The sequence below is a fragment of the Chroicocephalus ridibundus genome, chromosome Z (genome assembly GCF_963924245.1).
Source record: "Chroicocephalus ridibundus chromosome Z, bChrRid1.1, whole genome shotgun sequence".
NCBI lineage: Eukaryota > Metazoa > Chordata > Aves > Charadriiformes > Laridae > Chroicocephalus > Chroicocephalus ridibundus.
This window is the reverse complement of record NC_086316.1, coordinates 5,562,946-5,587,191: the sequence shown is the minus strand read 5'-3', so window position 1 is coordinate 5,587,191 and position 24,246 is coordinate 5,562,946. Positions and strand designations below refer to the sequence as shown.

The 24,246-nt window shown below is 38.3% G+C and overlaps 2 protein-coding genes across 4 annotated transcripts in view; one reads left to right on the top strand and one right to left on the bottom strand.

Annotated features, from left to right (window-relative positions):
* RASA1 (RAS p21 protein activator 1) overlaps window positions 1-24,246 on the top strand; it is a 61,887-nt gene that overhangs the window by 21,946 nt on the left and 15,695 nt on the right. For 2 of the 3 annotated variants that reach the window (XR_010069152.1, XM_063320883.1), the window contains exons 5-13: window positions 2,386-2,503; window positions 3,547-3,578; window positions 5,205-5,257; window positions 5,929-6,079; window positions 12,471-12,549; window positions 15,479-15,599; window positions 17,766-17,922; window positions 19,787-19,874; window positions 23,283-23,360. Coding sequence is in view for 2 of the 3 variants with exons in the window: in XM_063320883.1 (XP_063176953.1) it covers window positions 2,386-2,503; window positions 3,547-3,578; window positions 5,205-5,257; window positions 5,929-6,079; window positions 12,471-12,549; window positions 15,479-15,599; window positions 17,766-17,922; window positions 19,787-19,874; window positions 23,283-23,360 (877 nt within the window). In the remaining variant the exon portion in view is untranslated. The remainder of the gene's footprint in view (window positions 1-2,385; window positions 2,504-3,546; window positions 3,579-5,204; window positions 5,258-5,928; window positions 6,080-12,470; window positions 12,550-15,478; window positions 15,600-17,765; window positions 17,923-19,786; window positions 19,875-23,282; window positions 23,361-24,246) is intronic. The other variant, XM_063320884.1, reaches the window with a different exon arrangement.
* Window positions 23,272-24,246, bottom strand: part of CCNH (cyclin H) — a 28,777-nt gene continuing 27,802 nt past the window's right edge. The window contains exon 10 of the transcript XR_010069153.1: window positions 23,272-24,100. The gene's annotated coding sequence lies outside the window, so the exon portion shown is untranslated. The remainder of the gene's footprint in view (window positions 24,101-24,246) is intronic.

Here is a 24,246-nt window from a genome sequence, read left to right as displayed (position 1 = left end):
AATTAGTAATGTTATAGCTTTGAAGTATGCTTTGTAAAGCTCTACGGTTTTCTCCAAGAGGGTAAATTTGTGTATAAAATAATTCTGTGCAGAAATGCCTCATGTGAGTGTGTGAAAGAAATGAGCTAGGCACTCTTCCTGAACTGCCACATAGCTAATAGCAGATAAATAGTTCAAGCCAAACCATTTCTGACCACTAGAAAGAGAATGTGAGCATTGACTACTCATAAGTGGAAGAGCAGAGTATTTAATGCCTTCTTTGAAGTAAGAAAAAAGGAGTAATGCTGAAAAAGTTTTGTCTTTAATGTTCTAGTATTCATTTTCTTACCTGTGCTTAGAAACCTGGTGACCATTTTTTCTAAGTTCTCTTCACTTCTCTATTCATAAAATGGAGCAAGAATGATTCTCCATTCCCTTCTCATACCTCTCTCCTTCTGGAAAGAGTCTGTATTGAACAAATGATACTTTAAAATGTGTAATCTCCCATAATTTTAAAATCTTAAAAAAATTGCGGAATTGCAGGCCTATCTCATATTCACAAACTTTTCTGTTAACTGTTACTCGCTTCCTTTCCAATGTTGGTACCTCAGTAATTTCTTAGGGATTGTCCCCACCTTTCTTGCATTTTCATGAGGTGCTATGTGGAAAGGAAAAAAACCCTAACAGTCCCATATCCAATAGAAGAGCATGTGCTGGTTACTTGGAATTGATGCTGCTTTCTTGAGATGTCAGAATTATTATTTTTTCAGATGGAAAGGTAGGAGGATTTGAAAGAGATCTGTAGTGATTTCTAATCTCTCTAACGAAACAGTCTTGGTTTCGTAAGTTGTTTTAACGCGCCAGTTGGGAATTGGCTTAGGTTTGGAAGTACTAGCCTAAGCTATAGAGAAAGGTATGTGGAAATTTATCCCAAGGTTCACAGTCCAGTCCTGTCTGACCTCTTTAAAGAATGCGGTGAGGATATTTGTCTTTGAGATTATGTATCTGTGTATCAGCAGATGAGAAGGGGGTAAGACAGGGAAGGGACTCTCTAATTGCATATTGCAAGTAAGGCTACCTACTATGTGTAAGAATAAAATGATGGCTTTGAGTCCATTAAGTGCCTTATTGCACCTACCAACTTCAGAGGAAAAAGCATTTTATTACTTTGCTATCATAACAAAAATTGTAGAAAACTATACCTTTTCTCCCTCACTTAGGATTCAGCTAAAATACAGTGTTCTGTGCTTGGGTTTTGAGATCCACATGGCTGAAAGGGTTCTGTTCGTGGCTTAGCTGGGACCAAAGTTCTCAGTTTGTTCTAGGTCAAAGGAATATGCTCTTGAAAGCCTTCATGCATTTCAGAGAATCTTGACCTTAAATTTTAATATCATAGTTAATACTTCTAAAGTTTGAAGTATTGCAGGGTTAACTTCAGCCTGCGTTCCATGCAGTTACTTAATGTATAGTTACGCAGGGGATGTTCTTTCTGTCTGTCAGCCATTCTTAGGATTCGGGTTCATTAGCAGCTGAATTTACTCTGCGTTTACAGTAGTCCTTTGTTATTTTTTGCTCTTTAATTCTTGCTGTTTCTTTGTGCTTGAGTTAATGCCTTTTCTGTTAGCCTACTTCAGATGAGAGAAATGCCATAGAAATTTGCTATGTAATTTTCGACTGAGATAGTAGTTAATGAGTTTCAATACTTTATTGCTATTTTCTGAACCCTGATGCATCATCAAACTTGACTGAGAAGTCTCACTGTGCTACAGTGAAAGGTTTTCATATGACCTGAGTTTGGGATAACACTTAAGGAGTAATTTACGCTAACCTTCCAGAAATGAAACTCCCTTAGACATGTTACTGTTTCTTATTTATGCTTTTCTTGTAGCTAATTGCATGGCTTCTCTAACTGTTCTGTACTGTCTTTGTAGCACTTGTCTTCATATGTGAGAACATAAAGAAGAGATATTCCACAGGCTTTTGTTGTACAAGATTAATTTTTGATAAAAGGAATGTTATTTTCTAATAGACTATTAAGGGTATCTCTGGTTATTTTATTTTTGTTTAGTATTTGATCTCTCTTGACAAAAGAACAAAATTACTAACTTTTATTATTTCTGCGGTGTTACTTTTGTTTTATACATCCTCAGCACGCTTTGATGTTGACAGAACTGTAGTATGTATTAGATAGTAAACATAAGTCAGCACTATAAATACTCATATATAGTAGCCACTTAACGGTGAGGAAGAATACACGTGATGTGCTTGGAGCATCAGTTCATGCATTTTTCATGAACAGGTTTTCTCAAATATTTTGCAGAAATTATACTCAAGATTTCATTGTGTTCATTAAACTTTATATTATGATTGTATCTCTGATCTAAATCTTGCTGTAACCCTCTTCAGTTTCCTTAAAGGAGACATGTTTATTGTCCATAATGAATTGGAAGATGGCTGGATGTGGGTTACAAACCTACGGACAGATGAGCAAGGTCTTATTGTAGAAGACCTCGTAGAAGAAGTGGTAAGTCATTTTTATATTCAAATTTCTTAAATTAATGAGATTTTTTGGTAAAACAATATTGAAATAAACCAAAACTAGTGACATTTAATTTCCTGTTTTCTAGTTATGTACTTTTCTAAACATAGTAATTGGAGCTGCTTGTTTTAAAATAGTGTAACAAACTTCTAAGCATAATTCAGTATCAAAAAAGTGCTCATTTGCGTGTTGTCCAACGAGAAGTACTAATGAATGATACTGTATGTTTACTAGGCAGTTTCCTAAACTTCACTGTCCTGGTAAAGAATCTGGTACTCAATTAATTGCATATTCGTTTTTTTATTTGCCATGAAACGTTCACAAACTGTACAGAATGTAATTTCACATTGTGGTAGGTCTTTATCTTTTTTTAAGGTTGAAGTGTGGGTTAAAAATCTATTGATGAGTTAATTATACCTAGAAAGGCTTGTGTGGGCTCAAGAAGCTAGCCAGGTGACCTGCAGATAATTCAGTTACTGTAGGGGAACAGAAGGTTTAACATACTTCAGAAGGGGAAAAAAAAAAAGAAAAAAAAATTATTATTTTTTTTTTTTAACAAGCTCACCATTGCTTTGGAGTCAAATATTATCAAACGTCTTTGATAATATTTTCCTGCATAGTACGTGTGTTTTGCTAATAGCAGTGTTACCTGCAGATGCTTCTCACAGGTCTGTGGCAGGATGTGAATGGCTAAATTGACGTGGCAGCACTAGATTATTGAACTGCAGACTGATGTATCAGTGATTAAGTTAACCTTAGGAAAGCTGAGATTTAAAAAAGTCACCACCTTTAAAGAAGGACTTGAAAACATGACAGGAGCAATCCTCTGAAATAACATATTTTGGCTGAATTTCCACTTAGTGATTGAAGAGGAAAATTCTTTTCATGGAACTGCAATGAGCCTGTTGGTTCAAGAATGTCTTAGACTTAATGCTACAGAAAGTCTTAAACTATGAAGTTTTTTTTTTTTTTAAAAAAAACTGAGCTGTATTGTTGACATGCACTTAATATGTTAATTTTCTTATTAGGGAAGAGAAGAAGATCCACATGAAGGCAAAATGTAAGGATTTTTGTTTTGTTATTAAAAGCAATCATAACTGTTTCTAAGCGTCAGCTATGATATTTCCCAACTTTTGGGAAGGTGAACCAAAGATACTTAATTTTTCATCTCAAGACTTTTTTCTATACTAGCTGCTGAAATTGCATGATAATTAACATGAAAGAGTCCTGTAATAAGTATACCTATTGCTAATGGGTTTTGCAGTGTTAAAATCTTAGATGAGTCCCTGTATGATCACTTTCAGCCAAAATATGCACAATGGAGTATTTCTTGAACATAGTGTTTGCCTCAGAGGTAACCTTTTTTCAGAGAGAGAGCAAAGTACCATTAGAAACATGATAGTGTGATACTTACAGCTTGTCTCTGTTAAATTTCAAAGAGAAAGCCGGAGGGCTCGTAAGATTTCTTCTATTTGCTTAAATACTTAGATTTCTTTTTTTTTTTTTTTTTAGATTGACTACAATTTAGAATCAACAATGTATTGATATGTCAGGCTGTTGATAGATTATTTTCAGTAGTAGTGACGAGTGGCATAAGAAAGTTCCAGAAAATTTCTAGTGGCTTGATTATTTCACCTGTCCTCCATCTGCTTGCCATATTTGCACCTGCTGCTTTTTCTCTGTTGCCCAGTTTGCAAGAAGCTGATGGCAGAAAGAGGCATTTCTTGTTACCTTAACGGGAGAAAGAAAATCGCTGGTGTATTTGTTGTTTATTTACTGCTTGCTAGTGTTCTGCTAGTCAATTCGGCCGTAGAGAAGGCCTTCAAATGCCGGGGTTTTTATTTATTTATTTATTTATTTGCAAAGTAGTTTGTAGCAGATGCATGGAGCTTTGATACTGCCCGTCTACAGTTATTTGTGCCACTCAGAGGAATCCTGGGGAGACAGCGATTCCTTCGAACGTTCCGGTAGCCAGAAATTATTCTCTAAAGGTAGTATAGAAAGAAAATTAGAACGGGGGCTCTTTTTTGATACATAAAAAAGCCATGTTTTTAGATTTTCATTAAAGGACAGAAGATAAGCTATTAAGTTGTAGCATGTCAAGCTGTTCTGTGCAGTTCTAAGTATCGGGCTGAGACTGGAGGGAGGCTGCTGAACTTCTTTAGGACACTGCTCTGACACTGGTACTCTGGGAAGGTACTAACTGTGAGATCAAAGCAGTTTGTATTCAGTAGTCTAACAAAGCTAGGTTTTATTTCCACAGTTTCTGGCAAAATTCTGTTTTTCTGTACAGTGTTTAACCTCCTTGCATGAGCTTTGGGTTTCTTGATTCAAGTAAATTGCTCTATGAGACTGATGATTCAAATGATGATTCAAATAATGCCTGTCAAATTACCTACTGTTTAGACAATTCATTTTCATCTCTAGTGGGAGTTGGATTTGAACATCAACTCCAAGTGCTGGACATTTTTACTGAAATTATTTATATACCAGTTCATGTTAGTTTTTTCATGCTGTTGTTAGAACAGAATCATTAAGTAGCATAATCATTGATTATCTCATCTATATGTATTAGGTCTTTTTAAATAAAGATCAATTCATAGGTGCCAGAGCCTTGGATGTCACCACAGCCAAAAAAGAGAGCTGGTAGTCTTGCTTTCTAATTTTTCTCTTCATCTTTGTTAAGATGGTTCCATGGGAAGATCTCCAAACAAGAGGCTTACAATTTGCTGATGACAGGTACTTGTATTTCTGATTGAAATACAGTGGTAGTGAAATGGCACAAAGTGATCCTATTTGTATTAAACTGTGGCAAAACTTCTTTTTATGTGTGAACATATATGAGCGTCTTAGTCTGACCAGCCCCTGTGGTTGTTACCTCGGTAGAATACTACATTGGAAGAGAACTGTTGTGGCTATGAGTATTGAGTATGTTCTGAAGTACAGTTAATAAATGTGTAATAAATTATTTCATTTATTGATGTCTTCATCAAAATGCTGTGGAGAATAGGCTTTTATATACCTAAAGGAAAATGTATTACATACTTTTTTAGCCTTTTCATCGAGCAAATACTTCTTTAAATGAAAGCATCAAGATTTCTGACCCATATTTTAAATAGCACATTTAAACAATTTCTGTTCTAATACTCAATTTTTGAAAACATGCTGTCAAACTCTTTTTTGTAAGCTCTTGTAAAGAAGATGTAGCTAGGTTGCCAGCTACGGCTAAACCATTTTGCATTAATTTTGGCAGTTTAGAACTAGTTCTTCTAGTCTGAGGTCACTATTGGAACTTACTTTATAGACTTTGCATTTCTTCAAGTGTGCAATTCTTGCTAAGAATTTGAAAGATTTGATAAGGGCTCAAATCTAACACTGAGAAAATTAACACTTTTATGGTATCTTTTCAGTTGGTCAGGTGTGCAGTTTTCTTGTGAGGCCTTCAGATAATACACCTGGTGATTATTCACTTTATTTTCGGACCAGTGAAAATATCCAGCGTTTTAAAATATGCCCAACATCAAACAATCAGTTTATGATGGGAGGCAGATACTATAATAGGTAAGTTTTAATGGTAAAAGGAATTGTGCACATTTTATATTTGTGTAAAGAATTTTTGTAACTTGCTCCTGTTAATTATTTACTGCTATAAGACTGTAGTTTTCTTAATAGTATGCTAACCATTTTACTTAACTTTCTTAGTAGTTACTTGTAACTGAGACAGTTCTTAAACCTTACAGAAGGCTAAGCGTAGCTTCTTTCTTTTGAAGTGTTGTCTTTCTTCTGCAAACCAGTTTCTTCACACACTTCTTTCTCTTCCAAAAGCTTGTGGATCGTATGGATCACATGTGGATCTGTAATTGAGACAATGCTGTGTTGTCTTGGAAGCTACTATTTGTATTCTTGTCTATTTGAAAAGGGAAAATGTTAATCTGATCTGAGACACTCGATAGGATTTTCGAATAATACAAATGGATATTTACAGGAACAGGGAAAAAACACCTTCATTATTGGAAAAAGCAATTAAATTCCATTGTAATATGTGTGTAATACTTGGGTCAGAAGTACAGATCACTTCCTTTAGAGTGAGCAAACTTGAGATGTGTTTGTTTTCCCGTTGGTACAAGAAAATAGTAATTTGTACAAGAAGAAAAAGAAATAACAAGAATTAATTAAGTTTTGTGGGAGAAGCTATCAGTGCAGCTTGATAATGTTGTCTTTAGAGTTGTCGTAGATGGAAGACTTCTCAATAATGAAAACTTGCCTCCTCCTTTTTAACAGAGGCGGTTGCCTGCCTCATAAACTCAGCACTTTTCCAGACTTGCTCACCTAGAACCAGGGCATTCTTCATCCCAATACAGAATTTCTCTCACTTCCAGCTTGGCTTCTGAGTGGTTAGAGATCCAGCAGCTGGTGTGGCTGACAAAATGTCGAGGTCTCCTAACTAAGAAGTTCAGTGGACTTTTTCATATGACTTCAAACGGACAATGGTGTGAGGCTAAACCATGGGAACCTTATGAACCTATGCATATCCCACACCCAGGCTGCTTGAATACCTTCTACATTAATCAGTCTGGCCTCCAGACATCCTCATTGAAAACCAGGCTAGCTGCTGTGTCAGCCTTTCGTGAAGGTAAATGCTCTTTTGCCCATTCTCTAGTTAAGTGGCTTACAAGGAGGATGAGAGGCTTGGAGCCCCCACTGTAGGTGATGTCAAACAAACTAGCAAATTAGCGGAACTGTTATTCATCTCAATTAGTTGAACTCTTATTAGTCTCAAATGGTTTTGCAGCATTAAATGGTATTACCTTCAGAAAATTACTGTGTTAAGTTATTCCTTTAAATTACTTTAGAATACAGTGCTGGATTCACCTGAAGCGTGTATATAAATTAGATTTATCTGAAAAAGATTCTTTGAATGGAAAAAAAGATTGTGAAGTTAAGCAGCACTAAGTTATGACAAAATGCTTTCAAACTTTTTTTTAATATTTTAGTACCTACTTTGAAGAGAACTTCCTCAGCGTGAAAGAAAATATGAGTAGCTTTAAAAAGCTTAATTTTTGTTGCGTGTTTTGGAGAATTACTAGTATATTCCTAGGCTCACATTCATTCCAACTTTAGTATGTGCTTCAAATTGTCAAACTTCCTGGAGGTTCAAGTATGCAATGCAAGATAAAAATGCTGCAAAATGATGAAGGTAACTGCCCAAATTCGGTAATGTAAGATATACTGCAGAGGGCAAGAAATAAGAAACAGGAGAGAGGGAATAACCTTGTGGGCTTTTTAATTCTTGTATTAGTTTATTTAATGGGGACACTGTAAGAAAGAAATCTTTAAACATGTGAAGGCTAGTGCGTTTTTGTTGTGTGGAATAATGGAAAGTGTCTGAAAAACAATAAACAAGGCACTGAATCCAGAACAGAGATATACAAAGCATGAATTTGTGCAAGATAATGAAAGTATTTATAAGCATTTCTTGGTGCAGAGAGTTCTGTCTCTGCGGATTATCTAAGAATGTAGTGTTTGTCATCTTAAATCTGAAGTTTTCACCTTGGAGTGCTGCTTCTTGTTTTAATGCATCTGTTCAACAGTTTCCATTAAGCTTTTTTTATATTAAGCTGTTTCAGTAAATGCTCTCAAGGTATCTCCTTTGAAATCTGGTACTAGTATTAGACTAGGTCTTTACAAAATGGTCCTTCATAGAAGACTATTTTTAATAGTCTCTTAAAGTTTTTGTGATTGTAATTGGGGTAAGAGATAAAATGAAAGCAATCTGCTCTTTGCCTGCAGAGTATCGATTACAGTTATAGTCTCAATAATTTATAGACCAAGATTTTCCATACAAAAGTAAGAAGAGAAAGAATAGTAAGGAAACACAAAGTGAAAGAAGTTTGTTTTATTACGTAGATATTTTGATTATCCAGGTGTGGGACTGGAACCACGATAACCTGTATAAGGAAGAGTGTGTCTGCTTGTATTCCAGAAGGAGCTACTGCAGGTGATCACAGGGAAAGAGGTCCTGGGTACATCTCAGGAACCTCGTAGTCCGTGCTGCGCAGGAAGACTTATTTTTTTCCACCAGCCTGTTCCTTTTGTATGTGCTTGCACCACTCTGTATGTAAATTGCTTAAAATGTCTGTTGATGAGCATGACCGACGGGCTGTGTTTGCAGTCTGTTATAGGGAGATCTGCTTTCACTATTTCGTTCTCTGGTATCGTCTCTGCAGAACAGCCAGCCTGCAGTCTTTCAGCTGTCCACGTGAAGGTCCCAGTATATAGCACCTATATTGCATACCTATTGCGGGATTTATGTTGACTGTGTAACAAAGGAGTATTTTCCCATAGACTTTAGGAAAGCGTTTAACTTTTATGGATTTTTCTGTTTATTCCGTGGATAACAGATTACTCCATTAGTCATCTTTCTACATTTTCATGGAAAAATTAGCAAAGCCGTTTCTTGGTGGTTGTACTGAGTCTCATTGGGGTGAAGATAATTTTCTGTACAGCAGCCAGTATAGCGCCATGATTCTGATTTGTGACTAAAACAGTGTTGATAACACCAGTGTTTTGGCTCCTGCTGAGCAGTGTTTGCTCAGTGTTGAGACTTTCTCTGTTTTCCAGAGATCCAAAGAGATATACTCAGCAGTAAAAACTGGAGGGGATGTTTCGTCTTCCAAGGTGGGTGTTGCTCAGACTGTGTGAGCATCAGTCTGCTTGTGAGAGGTGGTGAGCGATTGCTTTCACATCACTGGCATCCTGCCCCCTCCCTTCACTTATTAAACTGTCTTTATCTTGACCCACGAGTTCTGGCGGATTTGCTTTTCCTGTTTTCTCCCCTGTCCTGAGGGCAGGGCATGAGCAAGCACTGCAGAATGTTGGTCTGCCGACCAGCATCACCCCTCCACAGGTGTTTTAACGTCCCCCCCCTTCCTCTTCCTTTTCTTGAGCGTTTACTGCTGAGCGTGACACTATCTGGCAGGGAACGTCCCTTTGGCTGGCTCAGGCCAGCTGTCCCGCTGTGTCCGCTCCCAGATCCCTGCCCACCCCTGTCCTACTTGTGGGGTGGGTGCTGGGGAGCAGGCCAGGGAAAAAGGCAAGGCTCAACGCTGCGAGGATGGCTCAGCAGTAGCCAAAACACCGGTGTGCTATCAGCATTTCGTCGGCCACATATCTAAAATGCGGCACCACGCGGGCTGCTAGGAAGAAAATAAACTCCATGCCAGGCAGACTGTGTACGGTTGTGATTTTAGTAACTGTGTCATGAGGTCGCAATCCAAAGATGTGCAATTAGTGGTGTACGGCTTTTACTACAAAGGTGAATCGAACACTAGAACAAGTTACCCAGAAAGGTGTGGAGTCTCCTTCCTTGGAGGTGCTCAGGATGGGACTGAACAAGGGCTGGAGCAACCTGCCGTCACTGACCCTGCCTGGAGCTGGGGGCCTGGCCTAGGTGGTCTCCAGAACTGCTTTCTGCCTTCACCCGTTCTGTGAATAACTTCCATGTGTGTTTCACAGTGGCTTTTACGTAAGATGGCATTTATTCCTGTTTCAATTCTGATTTTTGAACATGTGGTAGGAAAACCATACCAGGCCATTTCTCCTGTCCTTTTCTTCTGTCTGCCTTCTTTCCGAAATTCAACAGGTAGCATTCCAAAAAACCTGTAAAATTAGGTGTTGTTCTTTGTTTCTAGTGATTCTAAGTCAAACAAAAAGATAAGAAACATTGGACCAATGATTTGTAGAGTGAACAAGCTTTCGAGTTATCTCAAATTTGAAAGACAGCACAACTTGCAAAGTTAGACAATTGGAAGATAATTATGTTTCAACTGGTAGATTAATCTGTATTGTCATAGGCTGAACAATGCTGCTTTAGCATTAATTCTTTGTCTTCATAATTTCACAGTGTATGGGATGGTGGTGCTTAGTTCTGAATAACTCTCAGTTCACTCCAAGTATTAAATTACACTGCTCATGATGGTGAGATACTGTTAAAATCATCCAAGTAGCTGTAACCTGGGGAACCTAACAAGCCTAATGCTGAGCACTTTACAATTACTGAAGTAACTGTACTGTAGTATTGAGATCCATCTTTATTTCTGTATATCAAACCAAGTTTAACTTTTTTGGTGGTTTTGTTTTTTTTTCCCTCCAAATCTATGTTTATTTGTACTTGATGAGTTTTGTGTAAGTAGGATTGTTGTTGCTGTCAGACATTGAAGAAGGCTTTGTGATTCATTTTCCTGTCCTCTAGATAAGTTTTGTTGTCCGTCTGATTTCATGCTTGGCTTTTTACATGTTAGATAATGCTGATCACTTGCGGATTCACATTCTGTAGTGTACTTGTCTGGAGATACCTGCTATCTCTGTGTTTGCAGTGTTTGGTTTGTTCAGGCATTTGAGCTGTCGTAGTCGTAAGGCAATATAAAGGTGGCCATCTGAATCACCTTCACTTGAGGGAGGAGAGGGCTGCAGAGCCAAGCCCTTAGTCTCTCCATCAAGGCGTGGAGTCCCGTTCTGTACGGTACTCTAACTAGGAAAGGAGTTTTCAGATACAACTGAGTGTATTCTTCAGCCTGCTTCACACAATTGGAAGAAATCAGGCGCCTGCTCCTTCTATTGAGGAACTCCAGCTGGCATTTTTAACTAAGGAAGGAGAGGAGGCATTGACAGGCAAGGTATTCTTGATTTGATGGGTGAAAAAAAATTATATAATGCTGTTTTACTTATTACAAGATGTTGACAGTAACTATTCGACATGCAAAAATATAATGACTGAGTCATTCTTTTCTGTAGTGTGTCAAAGTTTAAATTTTTATGCAGAAAGTGGCATATCCAGATTGCATCTCATTAAAAATTGAAATAAATTATTTGATTTCAGTAATACTGAATGAGAAATTCATGTCATTCTACATACTTGAGAAACAGACGTATTTGTGGCAAGATTAATTACTGTATTAAGTGTGCAGTAGTTCATAGCTTTAGAATGAGAGAGAGAAAAGTGAACCAAGATGTCTTGCTATAGCTTTATTTAAATGTTTTTGAGATTAGTTTTACAGTATCAGATACTGTTCCTGTGTTGGACGCAACTGCATCCCGTTGTAACAGGTTGAAGATTTCATTGCTATGTGCCTTGTTGATTATCTCTGCACACACTGCTAAGCATGCATAAAGTGAGAAGACACATGCAGTATATTTTTATTTTCTACTTAACTATTTAGTTCTTTTTTTTAGGTTGATCTTTTGTGTACAAATGATTCATTTCTACTTTATGTTCATGTTCCTATTCTTTATTACAGTGTGAATTTCAGTAACCGCAAAAAAATAAGTTACAGCAACTCCAGCACCTTGAATTTCAGCTTGTATCTGTCACTACTTCGCTCCTAAGCCTTCCAAACGCAAATGTGATCTGAATCTGGTGATTAGAATGAATGCTTCCCTGTGGAGGAGTGCTAGTGATTGAGTATTTAATGTAATGGTATAGCTCAGTGATTCCCAAGTACTATCTGTATAAGCTCTGATACAAACCTTTTCTGTTTTCTATTCCTGTCTTCCTAGAAGGAAATTGCTCTGCACTGTGCTGTCTCCCATTCCCCTTCCCTAGTTACTCTAGGACTTTGAAACTTATTGCCAATGAAATAGCAATTTTCAGCCTGGTTGGAGAGCTGGTAATGCACATCTGCTACTTGAATGTGGAAAAAGCAGTGTCCTCGATTGGCATTTTAAGCAACTAATTAAAATATTTTGCAGAGTTTAGAATTAATACATTCTGAATACAGTTTTGTGAACTTTCTTGACTTCAATACGTTAGTAAATTCTCATTGCTGCAAATGAGATTATGATGTTTAACGCTTGATTTTATTAAAACTTTGTGAAAAAGTTTTCTGTGGTTGTATGGAAAAGCAAATTCTCTAACCTGCTTAACATTTGAATCCTCTTTTTCTTATTGGAACAGTATTGCTGACATCATTGAGCACTATAGAAAAGAACAGATTGTTGAAGGATATTACCTTAAAGATCCCGTTCCAATGCAGGTAAGATTTTGTCTCTGAGCGTTTGTTGTTGAAGACATAGACCTAATCATCATCAAATCAATTTATGAACTGAATCACAGCAGAGATACCAGTGGTAGTTAAACAGCGTCCTCTCCAATTCTGATTTTTTCAGCTCGTGTGTTTCTTTTGTTTTATCCTCAAATGCATTCACTTACCAAAGGTTGGCTTGTAGTCAACAGAAAATACGGTAAGCTCTGTCTGTGCTCTGAGGTGTTCCTCCTCTGCTGTGTGCCCCTGCCTCTGGCCCTTGGTTCAACCATGCTGTGCCTTAGTCCCGTGTTAGGGGGAACCAGGCTGCTGCCCTCCTGTCTTCTGTGCCTGGCGTTTTTCTTCTGCCAGAGCAAACCTGTTTGCACAGAAAAGCTTCAGGGATTATTGCAGGGCTTGTTCTGGAGCGCTCTTGCCCCATAGTAGAAGTTCATCCTAAAATGCCACCAGTAATAAGCACACATCATCATCATCTAGCTTTTCATAAGCTTATAGCTAGTTATAAAGTACACATGTATATTTTGTTCCCTCTCTGTTCCCTAACTTTCCTGTTTCAATGGTTAGAAATTTGCCCTTAATTTCCTTCCTAAATAGAGTTATGGTCAATTCATGCGCCTCTGTGAGATTTGTCATATTAATGTGAGAACATTTCTTGTGTTCTGCCTTAGCTCACTAAGCTGAGCATACCAAAGCTGATCTGTCCTTTTGTAATGTTCTCATAGTTGCCCTGCTGCCACCAATTTTGGTTCAAGCTTGCCTGTCTTGAATGTGGTGACCAGAACAGTTTAGAGTACCATGTCATGGGTAATTCCCTTTCTCTCTGGAAAATACTTAACAGAAATATCCTAGAATAGGTGTTACTTTCTGTGGTGGGTTGATCCTGGTGAGCACCTAAGGACCCCCACCTTTGCTTGCTCGCTCCCCCTCCTGCAGGATGAGGGCAAAAGCAAAAACACTCCTGTTTTGAGGTAAATACAGTTTAATAAGTAAAGGAAGGAGTGGGGGGTATGATGCAAAGGCAGTCACTCACCACCTCCTGCAAACAGACTGGTGCCCGGCTGGTCTCTGAGCCGGAGACACCCCCCCCCCCCCCCGAGTTTTATTGCTGATCATGATTTTATGTGGCAGGGAATGTCCCTTTGATCAGCTGTCCGGGCTGTGTCTGCTCCCAGCATCTTGCCCACCCCAGCTGAGGAGGGGGGCAGAGTGTGAAATGAAGAAAGTCTTGAGGTTGTGGGAGCACTGATCAGCAAGAGACAAAACACTGGTGTGTTACCGACACTGTTTTAGTCACAAAACCAAAACACAGTGCCGTGGGGGCTGCAGTGACAGAAGTTAACTCCGTCCCTGCCAGACCCAGTACGTGTTCATAGCCATGTTATATCATAGCTCACTCCTCCTGTGAGCAACTCAGCTGTTCAAGTTTCTCATTTTGTTTTCTAGTGGTAAGTGCCAGCAGGTGTAACTTTTATGTTGTACTAGTAGACTCACACCTTGTTATTCCAACCTTTCCTATACTGCTAATTGTGTTGTGTCATCAGTGCTTCCCAGTTGTTTGCTGCTGTTAACTTCTGCTCGGTAATGCGGCTCGAACAAAACGCAAACACGAATCCTGAGACTGCTCCTTGAACTTCCCTCATGCTCCATCGTCCCTCTTGAATCATGGCAGTAGTTGTCTTCATTTTAGCTTTTTGCATGTGCACCTTACAGTTCCTGTATTAATAATCTCTGCATTTAATAATTTTCTGTGTGAGGCTAATTCAGATTCTTTTAACCTATTCAGAGATATTTGTGACTTTGTTTAAAAATTTAGTGGTCAGTGTTACAATTTATGTTCAGCTACGTGTTATCTCCCTCCCACATACTACTACATTTTATGGTTTTTAGGCGGGGGGGCGGGAATCCAAGTCTTGCATATTTTTAGGGTCAGTCTGATTGACTTCCTGTGTCTACTGTGAAATTTACTTAAAAATATTTGTCACTAGATCTGTTCTTTTGTGCACCTTTCTTGTGTGGTTGTGGAGATTATCTTGAGCTTGTAAACATCTGGATGTTGCTTCCACTGTAGGTCCGGTGATTCCTGGTAGTAAAATACCGAAGTATTTTTCATCTTGCTTTTGTCATGTTGTTCAAAATCATAATTCTTGTAGATATAGGGGCAGGAAGAAAAGTAGAATGTTTATTATGCACAAGTTCATATGTCACTTTTCATCTCAATTCTGTTCGTACCACTTTACAGTCTTGCTTTTCATGTTTTCTTTCGACTAAAGAACTTTTGCTGATCAGCTTACTTGGTAAGGTCAAACTTGGCTTGGCTTTTGGCCATTGTCATTTGTTACTTGCAATTCGAGATCCTTCACACAGTTTTCTGTGTGAATTTATGCTTTTCCTGCTTTCTGTTTCTACTTTCTTCTCTTGTCTTGAGTTCTACTTAATTAGGACATGTGTGAGTTCTAATGAGATTAATGAGGGACTGTGAAACTTTGAGTGAGTTGCTTTTAATTGTGATCTGCGCTTTTCCTGTTGCTTCAGAGTTTATCCATCATTACTCAGTCCCAAAAGCTTTGTTAGAAGACTGTTAGAAGCTAGATTAATCTTTAAAGACTTGCATACATTTAACAGGAATCACGGTGAAAGATGCTGCTTTTTATTTAATATGAAAAAGACACAATGTTACTTTGTAGAAGTTGGTCTGTACTGAAAACTTCTGTAATGATTATGGAAATGTGGAAGTAGTTTTATTACATTTCTAGCAAGGGTGTTGTACGAAAAATGATATTGCTTTATTAAAATGCAGGAGAGAACAATAGTAGTGAATTGGTAGCATTCAGTGAGATGATCCTGGTTGCAGCTTCATAGTATGCAATTTTTTACTGGTGATTTCTTAGCTTAAAATATGTTTTTCTTATATGTTTACCAGCACCAAGAACAAGTACTTAATGATACAGTGGATGGAAAAGAAATCTACAATACAATTCGTCGGAAAACAAAGGATGCTTTTTATAAAAATATTGTCAAAAAAGGTTATCTTCTGAAAAAAAGTGAGTTATGTTTACTTCTATATTTTTTTATTTTTTTTAAAATAATGCAGATGTGGTTCATAGTATCATAGAGTATCTCAAGTTGGAAGGGACCCATAAGGATGATCGAGTCCAACTCCCTGCTCCGCACAGGACTACCTAAACCGTACAACTAAGAGTGTTGTCCAGATGCTCCTTGAACCCTGACAGGTTTGGTGCTGTGACCACTTCCCTGGGGAGCCTGTTCCAGGGGCTGACCACCCTCTCAGGAAAGAACCTTTTCCTGATGTCCAGCTTGAACTTCCCCTGATGCAGCTTCATTCCATTTCCTCATGTCCTATTGCTGGTCACCCAGGAGAGGAGATCAGCACCTCCTGCTCTGCTGGACCCCTTGATGAAGGTGTAGACTGTGATGAGGTCACCGCTCAGCTTTCTCTTCGCCAAGCTGAACGTGCATATTTAGTGAATTTAGTATAGTAGTGGTACTAAAAGGACAAAACTGAAGTGGGGAGGAGGTTCTAGAACGTGTGTGAAGAGTATGAAAGATCTCCTTAAGTAGTACATGAATAGAACAACATGATACATAAAATTGCATGCAGTGTGAAAATGCTGATTGGCAGTTTTCTGAAAAAAAAACCCAAAACAGAGCACAGCACAAAAACTGGGCATCCTTGTCAAAGGTAGTGTTCAAACTTACTAAATGAAATATATTTTCATAAAACATAAAGTTTGTATTAATAGGAATAGGGAACTCATTAATTCTAGCTGATAGAGTAGGTTAGAGAGAGCTAGAATAGTATAAATGTGGACGTTTGCTGGAGTGTATATTCTGCTGTATGAGATGTATAGCAACTTGTTTAGGGTTCTAACACTGACACAGTCAACATAACATACAATAAGTACATTAAAAGATGACTGCTTGACTCATCTCAGTGTAACCCTGAAGAGCTGACACTGAGCAAGTCTTTGAAGCTCTGAGGAAGCCAGTCACTTCCCCAGTGTTACATTTCTACTTGTTAAAAATCAGCATTAATGGAAACAGAAGAACTATCAATAGTAAAATTTCTGCCAATGACAGAGACCATAACTAGAAGGGTAAGTTACAGACAGTAATCTGGATAGCAACCAAAAGTCAGAAAGTAAGTATGATTTTAAGTATAGCTAGCTATAACAGAGACGTTAAAAACCCCAAGCCACCCCAAACTGTAGACCCTCTGAACAGAACAAGGAATACATCCCTTACATTGAGAAGGCTGATTCTGAGAGAAGACGTAGAGGGATGTTGTAGAGTGAGGTATCAAATAATGAATTGAAAACCTTTAGGTAAAAGAGATCATGAGATACTTTAAATGTGCAAACTGGAGTACTGAGCAGGTGTCGAGAGGTGGCACACAACTGCATATGGAACAAATTCAACAAAAATCACTCTTCCATCTCGGAGGCAGAGTGTAGTAAGTGGATTTAGATTTGTCTTTTCAAAACAGTGCTAGTATTCATTTATTTGAGGCCCATGGTGGATTTATGATGATCAAAGCATAAAATTAAGGTTGAAAGTTTTTTCTAAATGGTAGTGACTTATGCATTAATTAGTTGCAGAAAGTTCCTAATCCACTGTAGTTCAGAGAATGTTTTCTCCGAAACAATCAGCCAAATTCTCAGACACAGTTCTGTTGGGGCATGTTCTGATTTAGGGTTGTACGTAACATAATCCCATTTCTGTTCTTCAGCCGTACTGTTTTAAGATGTGTAATGCAATGTGTTAAACATGGTTCAGAGTTCAGGAGCAACTTTGTCATGTCAGGAGTCTGTTTCTTAATTAAAACTGTAATAAATGGGATCCAAAGCATCATTATTTGCAAACTGTGTAGATACAGTCTTAACAGTGACAGGAACTCACTGTCCAGGCAGCTCATACACGCTTACTCAATCCTGTTGAAATTAGTGAAAATGTTTAGAGAACCTTTTGCAACTCTACCTGCATCTGTGAAGAGGGTCTAGTTATAGCTACATGTTGCATAAAATTGAGTATGTGTGTTGATACTGTAACTTCAGTGTGATTACCTGTACATTTTTCTTCTGTTTGCAATTTGACAAAAACTTTACTGCCCTCTTTTGTTATCTTCATTTACAAAGTTTACACTTTATTTTAAACAGTATCGTAACTTTTTTTGCTTGACTCTTCGACAGGTAAAGGAAAGAGATGGAAAAACTTGTACTTTATATTAGAGGGAAACGATGCCCAGCTTATTTATTTTGAAAGTGAAAAACGAGCCACAAAACCCAAAGGACTAATAGACCTTAGCGTGTGTTCCGTCTACGGAGTACATGACAGCTTGTTTGGCAGGTAGGACACTGGCTTTTAATTCTCGTATGTGCAGCAGCAGAGTTGGCTGCTAGTTAGAGGCATGTACAAGACGTGGGCAATATGTCACTAGTGAGCAAGTAGCCTTGGCTCGCATCGTGGCTCATACCAAGAGTCTGTCATTGGTGTGGATTGCAAGAGCAGATGTAGTTGATGAATAATAACTTGTTTAGCCGTGGCAACTCCATTGCTAGCAACCATACATAAACAACTTCTCGTAAGAAATCTTAGAATTGACCGTTAAATTTTTATTGTGAGATGAGATGTGATGATGATTACAGCTTTTTTGCATTATCGCTTTTTTCAGTATTGAGTGCATTAGTTGCTCCATGTTTCATTTTCCAGACATCAGCATTTAGGAACTGAGGGTTTTAAACCTTTTGAACTAAGAATTGCCAAGATCAAGAACTTGTCAATTCTGAAAGGTCTACATTCTTTTGATAGGTTTTTGAAAGCTAGCTTCGTTAGACAGAGCCTGTAAGTACTTCTCTATTTAAGAAAAAGTACTTTTGTTAGATTAGACCAACTTAGCAGTAAACTAGTTCATGTAAGTCGATATTCTCAGAAATTGTTTTTGTAGAGTTACTATGTGCAGAGATAATTTTCACATCAAATCTTATTTACTGTAATACGCTTGATATTCAAAATATGCCAACAGCAAGGAATGTGATTATCAGCAAAGAAGCTGAGAACCTGATATCTGAAGTCTTTCAGATATCATTGGTGCTCAACAAGAAAAAGTTTACATATTTGTTCATTGGTATTTACAAAAAAAAAAAATCCACTGTTTTGTATGGAAGAAATAGGTACATTTACTCCTACAAACATTAGATGGAAATTCTGGTTATCCCATGGATCTTAATATTTATTAAAAAGTTATATATAGTCAACTTCTAGTTACCTTTGTGAAAAAACTTCAAGACAAATGCTTAAAATTGTAGCATTTCTTAAGATGCAAAGACTGGTGCTTTTGTTTGATATGTTGTGGTTTTTTAATCTTTTTAATAATTTTGAAAAACCCATTAAACTAATGGAATGGGGAGCCTAGGTACAGGTAGAGTACCAGGACAGTAATAAAAAAATTACTGAAATGTTCCTTCTGTAAGTTGGCAATTATGCAGGAAGCTTTGGTGCGTATTGTAAACAAGGAACATTTTGGTCAACAGTGGCAGTCTCTTAATCAGCTTTTAGGAAGCGGTGCTCTGTGGGCTGAAGCGCAGCGGGGCAGTAAGTGGTACGAACTGTGGGTAGGAGGAGATGCATGGTTGCACCGGCTTAGGAAGCTGCTAGTGAGGAAGCGTAGCTGAGACAAAGTTCCTCCTGCATTTTAAGCAGCTGGTAAAAACGCCTTTGCCCCTTTTCTCAGAAGTACAGCGAAGTCTGTAGCTTTGCATAGTTCTCTGGTGGCGATGATTTAATTAGCCCCAGACCTGGCTGCTTCCTGCTCTCCCCGAGCCAGACCAGATGGCTGTTTTCTGCCTCAGCTGTAAGTCAGCATACATTCCTACTCAGTACACGCCATTCTAAAAGTTTCTCAGTATTTTGAAACAACCTCGCTGTACTGAAGTGAGGTTTTATTAAAATGACATAATACATTAAAAAAAAAAATGCAGTTTTGAAGGACCTGAGAAATTTTCTAGTTGGAGTTCTTCCTCTTTCCATGTGTGATGATGCTACATGTATACAAACAAAAATCGATGCAATGTTCAATGCTCCTTACAGACAAACATCAGAAATGCATTAGTTCAGTGTAAACTTTGTTTTGGCACAGACCAACAAGTGAAGAGGTCTGTTAATATTACGAAGATTAATAAAACTTAACCTTTTTTTTTTTTTTATTTTTAAGGCCAAACTGTTTTCAGATAGTAGTTCAGCACTTTAGTGAAGAGCATTACATCTTCTACTTCGCAGGCGAAACTCCAGAACAAGCACAGGTGAGAGCTTTTATTGGTAAATATAATTTAAAAAGTAATTTTTTTCGTCTTGTGGTGCTTAATGATGTTGCCCTTGTTAAACAGGAAGCAAGTTGTTGTGGTTTTGGCCGGATTGGCCAATCAGAATGACAGATCCCCCACACACACCAGAAAGGAGAGGAAGAAGTAAGGAGATTTATGAGTTCAGAAAAAGAACTAAACTACTTTAATGAAAATAATAATAAATAAGGAAATAAAAGATAATAAAATTTTTTTTAAAAAAAGTACACAATATATACAAAACTGTATCCAGCTCCCAGGATGATGATTGCGTCACCAGCAGACACAGGGAAAGTCCCAGACTGGAGTCAGGGATGGACAGGAGCTGAATTCCAGAACTAGAGTCAGGAATGCTCGGATTGGGATCAAAGGCAGATGAACAGACAGGGTCCTTCTCAGACATCGGCCATTGAAGAAAGAGCGAGCCAAAGCAGCCTTGCCCCTTTGATCCCTCAGCTTTTATACTGAGCGTGATGCAGATGGGATGGAATACCCTGTTGGTCAGTTTTGGGTCTCCTGTCCCGTCTGCTCCTCCCTACAGCTGTGACCCCTCTATGCTTCTCCACCTCCAACCCTCCAACGGGGCAAACAGCGAAGTTATCTGACCTTGGTTGTTATAGCGATAAGTATAACCAAGAGCCTCTGTGCATACCATTCCTTGATATAATTAGGTCTTACCACTCTGAGAGTGAACAGTTTGTGAACAATGTGCTGTTAATTTCAGAGTTTAGTCAGTTAGAAGAGGCCCAGCTAAAAAGTAAAATTACAAAACAGAAAATTGGTTCTGTTTTACCTCAGACCAGGACACAAGTCTATCACAAATAGTTAGTGGCTGTGTCTATATTAGCAGGTGTTATAATGGGGTAGTAGTAGATCTACAGGGGGAACGGTTGCTGCTGAGAACCCAGCACCTATGTTACCTGCACTTGGGGTTTTTACTTTGGACAAGCTCCAGTTGGGTGCCGTGGACTGAACTTGCTTTATTTTACACCGTATGTTTGCGGTGTAACGCAACATATTTTTTTGACATAGTACAATGCTGAAGAATAGTTTACGTTCCAAGAGTTTTGCAGGTTATAAACCAGAGCGTGATAAAGTGGGCGTTTTCCTTCAAAGGCGTATTCCTGATAGGAACTAAAGTGCTAATGCACCTGTGTGTGCCCAGTGACCAAAGTATACTGAACAGCTGCCTCTGGCAGTTATTTGTCCTGTCCATGAACTGGTGGTTGTTCATAGTCTTGGTCTCTGATCATGCACAAAAAGTGAGGTTTTCTGGTTTTAGTTGGTATCCTTTAGTTACTAGCTCTCCAGCGTTGATGTTTGCTGATTAAGAATTGAAGGATAGGAGCCTAATTCTCTGAAATTCACTCACCAGCAGAAGCGCATATCTAAGATGAGACAATGTCCTTGTTTATTGAGTTTATAGCTCTGAAAAACCACAGCTCTGAAAAATACATACTGCATCAGAAGTTAAGCTTTGCGTTTGGTTTTATTTGAATGGAATTAAAGCTGATTAGAGCACTCGTAATAGACTGCTGTTCACTAGAGCGTGAAGGCTGAATTAATTTAGTATCCTTCTTGTGCCGTATATAAAGGAAAGCACGAATTTTCCTTTTAAATTAATACAAATTTATGGAAGTCACTGGGATGACATCAGAATGATGCGTTTGCCACACAACTTTTAATGTCTTTGAGAAGCAGCACGCTGTACAGTAATTGAGGATCTATACATTAATTTCCACACTTGTTACTGTACATTCATTGTGTCTGCAGTCGGCATTCATGCAGTGTCTTTTGTGTTCAAGAAATTAAAAGAAGTAAAAATGTGCAGAAGGCAGAATATCCTGTCCTGTTCCCTGAACATTTGGTATAATCTGCTTTTGGGTTTGATCTGCTTAACAGGCTGTTCACTGCATTTATACAGGATACAGGGGGTTCTTATAATATGGCTTTGGCCCAGGAAAAGTTTGCTCTGTAACATTTCATGGAAGAATAGTTTTATTTGTATATTGAGGCTCTCCTATAATGTGGCAAATAAAAGATCAGAGCAGCGCCATCCTATGGGCTGTGCGTTGTCTTTATGGTTTGTACAAAACAAAAGCGCATAGTAAAATGCAGCCTTACCTGCCGGTGCCACTGTGCTTGCTGTGCACGTTGTGAGCTGTGGCATTTAACGGGAAGGGTTTTCCTGCTGTGAGTGAGTGTAGAGGCGTACTAGGCATCCAGGAAATATTGCCGTTAAGAGTGTTTAGGAGGCATTTGTTTCTTCGATTGCTGCTCCTTCTGAGAGTAAGGAAACGAGCAGCTGAAACTTTGTGATGCACAGTTGAAAGCTTTTCCTTCTGTGGAAGGTTTAAAAACCTGGAACCCGACTCGCAAAGTGGTCTGTCAGAGAGCGGCTGCAGTAAGAGTTCCTGCATTTCTGAAATGTGGAAGGTATTGTGAAGGATAAGACTGAACAGCGTCGTGGGTTTTTTAGTGACATAGTGAAATTGTACTTTGGGAATAGATGGCGGATCTTTGAGATACAGACTTAAAAAGGCCGTGGGTCAAAAACCTAAGTTTTGTGCTTTGCAAGAGCTATAGAAAACGTGGTGGCTGGGGGACAAAAACTGGCGACGGAGGCTGTAGCACATCTTCCACCTTCCGCAGGCCCATTGCAAAGCTCCTCTCTTGGCAACTTTCTCATGCTGCAGTGACTTTTTCAGAGGTGGCCTGTCGAGTTGGCAGTGCCTCTTAGCAGCTTATTTGTTTTAAAAAAAAAAAAACAGGCACAAAGGTTCCACAGTCAGTTTGGTCTTAAACAACCTGTTTATTTCCTTGATCAAAACAGAATCCGTCCATCCGTTCATCCACTCTGCTACGCGTTTGTGAGCAAAGTGGGGAATGTTGTCTGTATTCCTCTGTGTTCCTTTGCTGATGCTGTTTTAGTTTTTGTTTGAAGTATACACAGTATTGCGACTGCCATGCAGAAGTACCGGAGAGAATAATCAGAACAGTTTGGCTTGTTAAGTGTAATTTTCTTAGAAGCAAACAACTTTTGCTTCATTTTATATACCATTTGTAATTTCATGTACTATTACTAGACTGGAAAATTGGTAAAGGTCATGCTGTATATCCATTAGTAATGCTTTATATTTCTAAAGGAGAAAATGGTTCAGATTTGCAAATCCTTTATTAGGTTTTGCTCAGTACAGATAAGGATTTTGCTTTAATATTCAAACTTGCATACTTCGGAATTACAGAAAACTTAGGTTTTGCCGAGCTAATGGGAAAACTTCAGATACTCTTTTTAGATATGTCTGTTCCGCTGCAAGAAGCTGTATCTGACTTTGTTTTATTGCATTATTCTGCGTCCTTCTCTCTTAGGACTGGATGAAAGCTCTGCAGATGTTTTGCAGTTTAAGAAAAACCAGTCCAGGAACATCTAATAAACGTCTGCGTCAGGTGAAGCTGATATTGCGGGGTTGGCGGTGCATGTGGAGGATGTTTTGTCTCCTCATTGCAAAACAATACTGATATATCTCGGAATTTTACTTTCAACAGTAGTAAATCCTGCATGTACTTGCTTTCCTTTTCGAAGCTATGCAGTATCCTTATGAAACCAACCAGAACTGTGTTGTTATATCCGTATACGTAAAACACAGAATGGCTTTAGGTAGTCTGCACGTTCTTTGCTAGGTATTGATTTCTGACCACATTTGAGTAAAAGTGTAAAGAGGTCAACGTCTGTATTGTCCTAACTTTTAAAATTTACCACATTTGGGAAACTTTAAAAATTTGACAGACTTCGGTGGCGTGTAAACAAAATACTTGTTTAACTAATGTTACTTATTTTCAGCAACAAATACATGCAGAACCATGCTTGTGGCTTAATTCTCTTGGCCTCTTGAAAGCGCTGTGTTTGACAGAATATCCTCGGAAGTAGAGGACAGTTAGTCATGAACGGCTGCAAGTCTTTGGAGAATAACAGGGAAATACTTCAAGAATCCCTGATAGTTTTGAATGTTAGGAATATTGAATGCAGTTGTTACAACAGACAGTGGAGAAATGAATAAAATAGGATGTTTTTCATGATGCAGAACTGTTCTGTAGATAACATTAAAGGTGCTTGGATACTTCTGAATAAATGAGCTAAATTAGGTGAGTTCACAGCTGGAGTGGTAAGCGAAATTGAGGGCGTCAAGCTGCAAAAGCAAAGCAAAAAGAGTGATAAGCTGAAATAATTCTTTACTTTAAAAAGCAAAGAAAATGCTCATCTATGTAAAGAAATAGAATGTGTTGCAGAAGGGAATTTTACATAATCTATTAGGAAAGCACCAAATAAGCCATT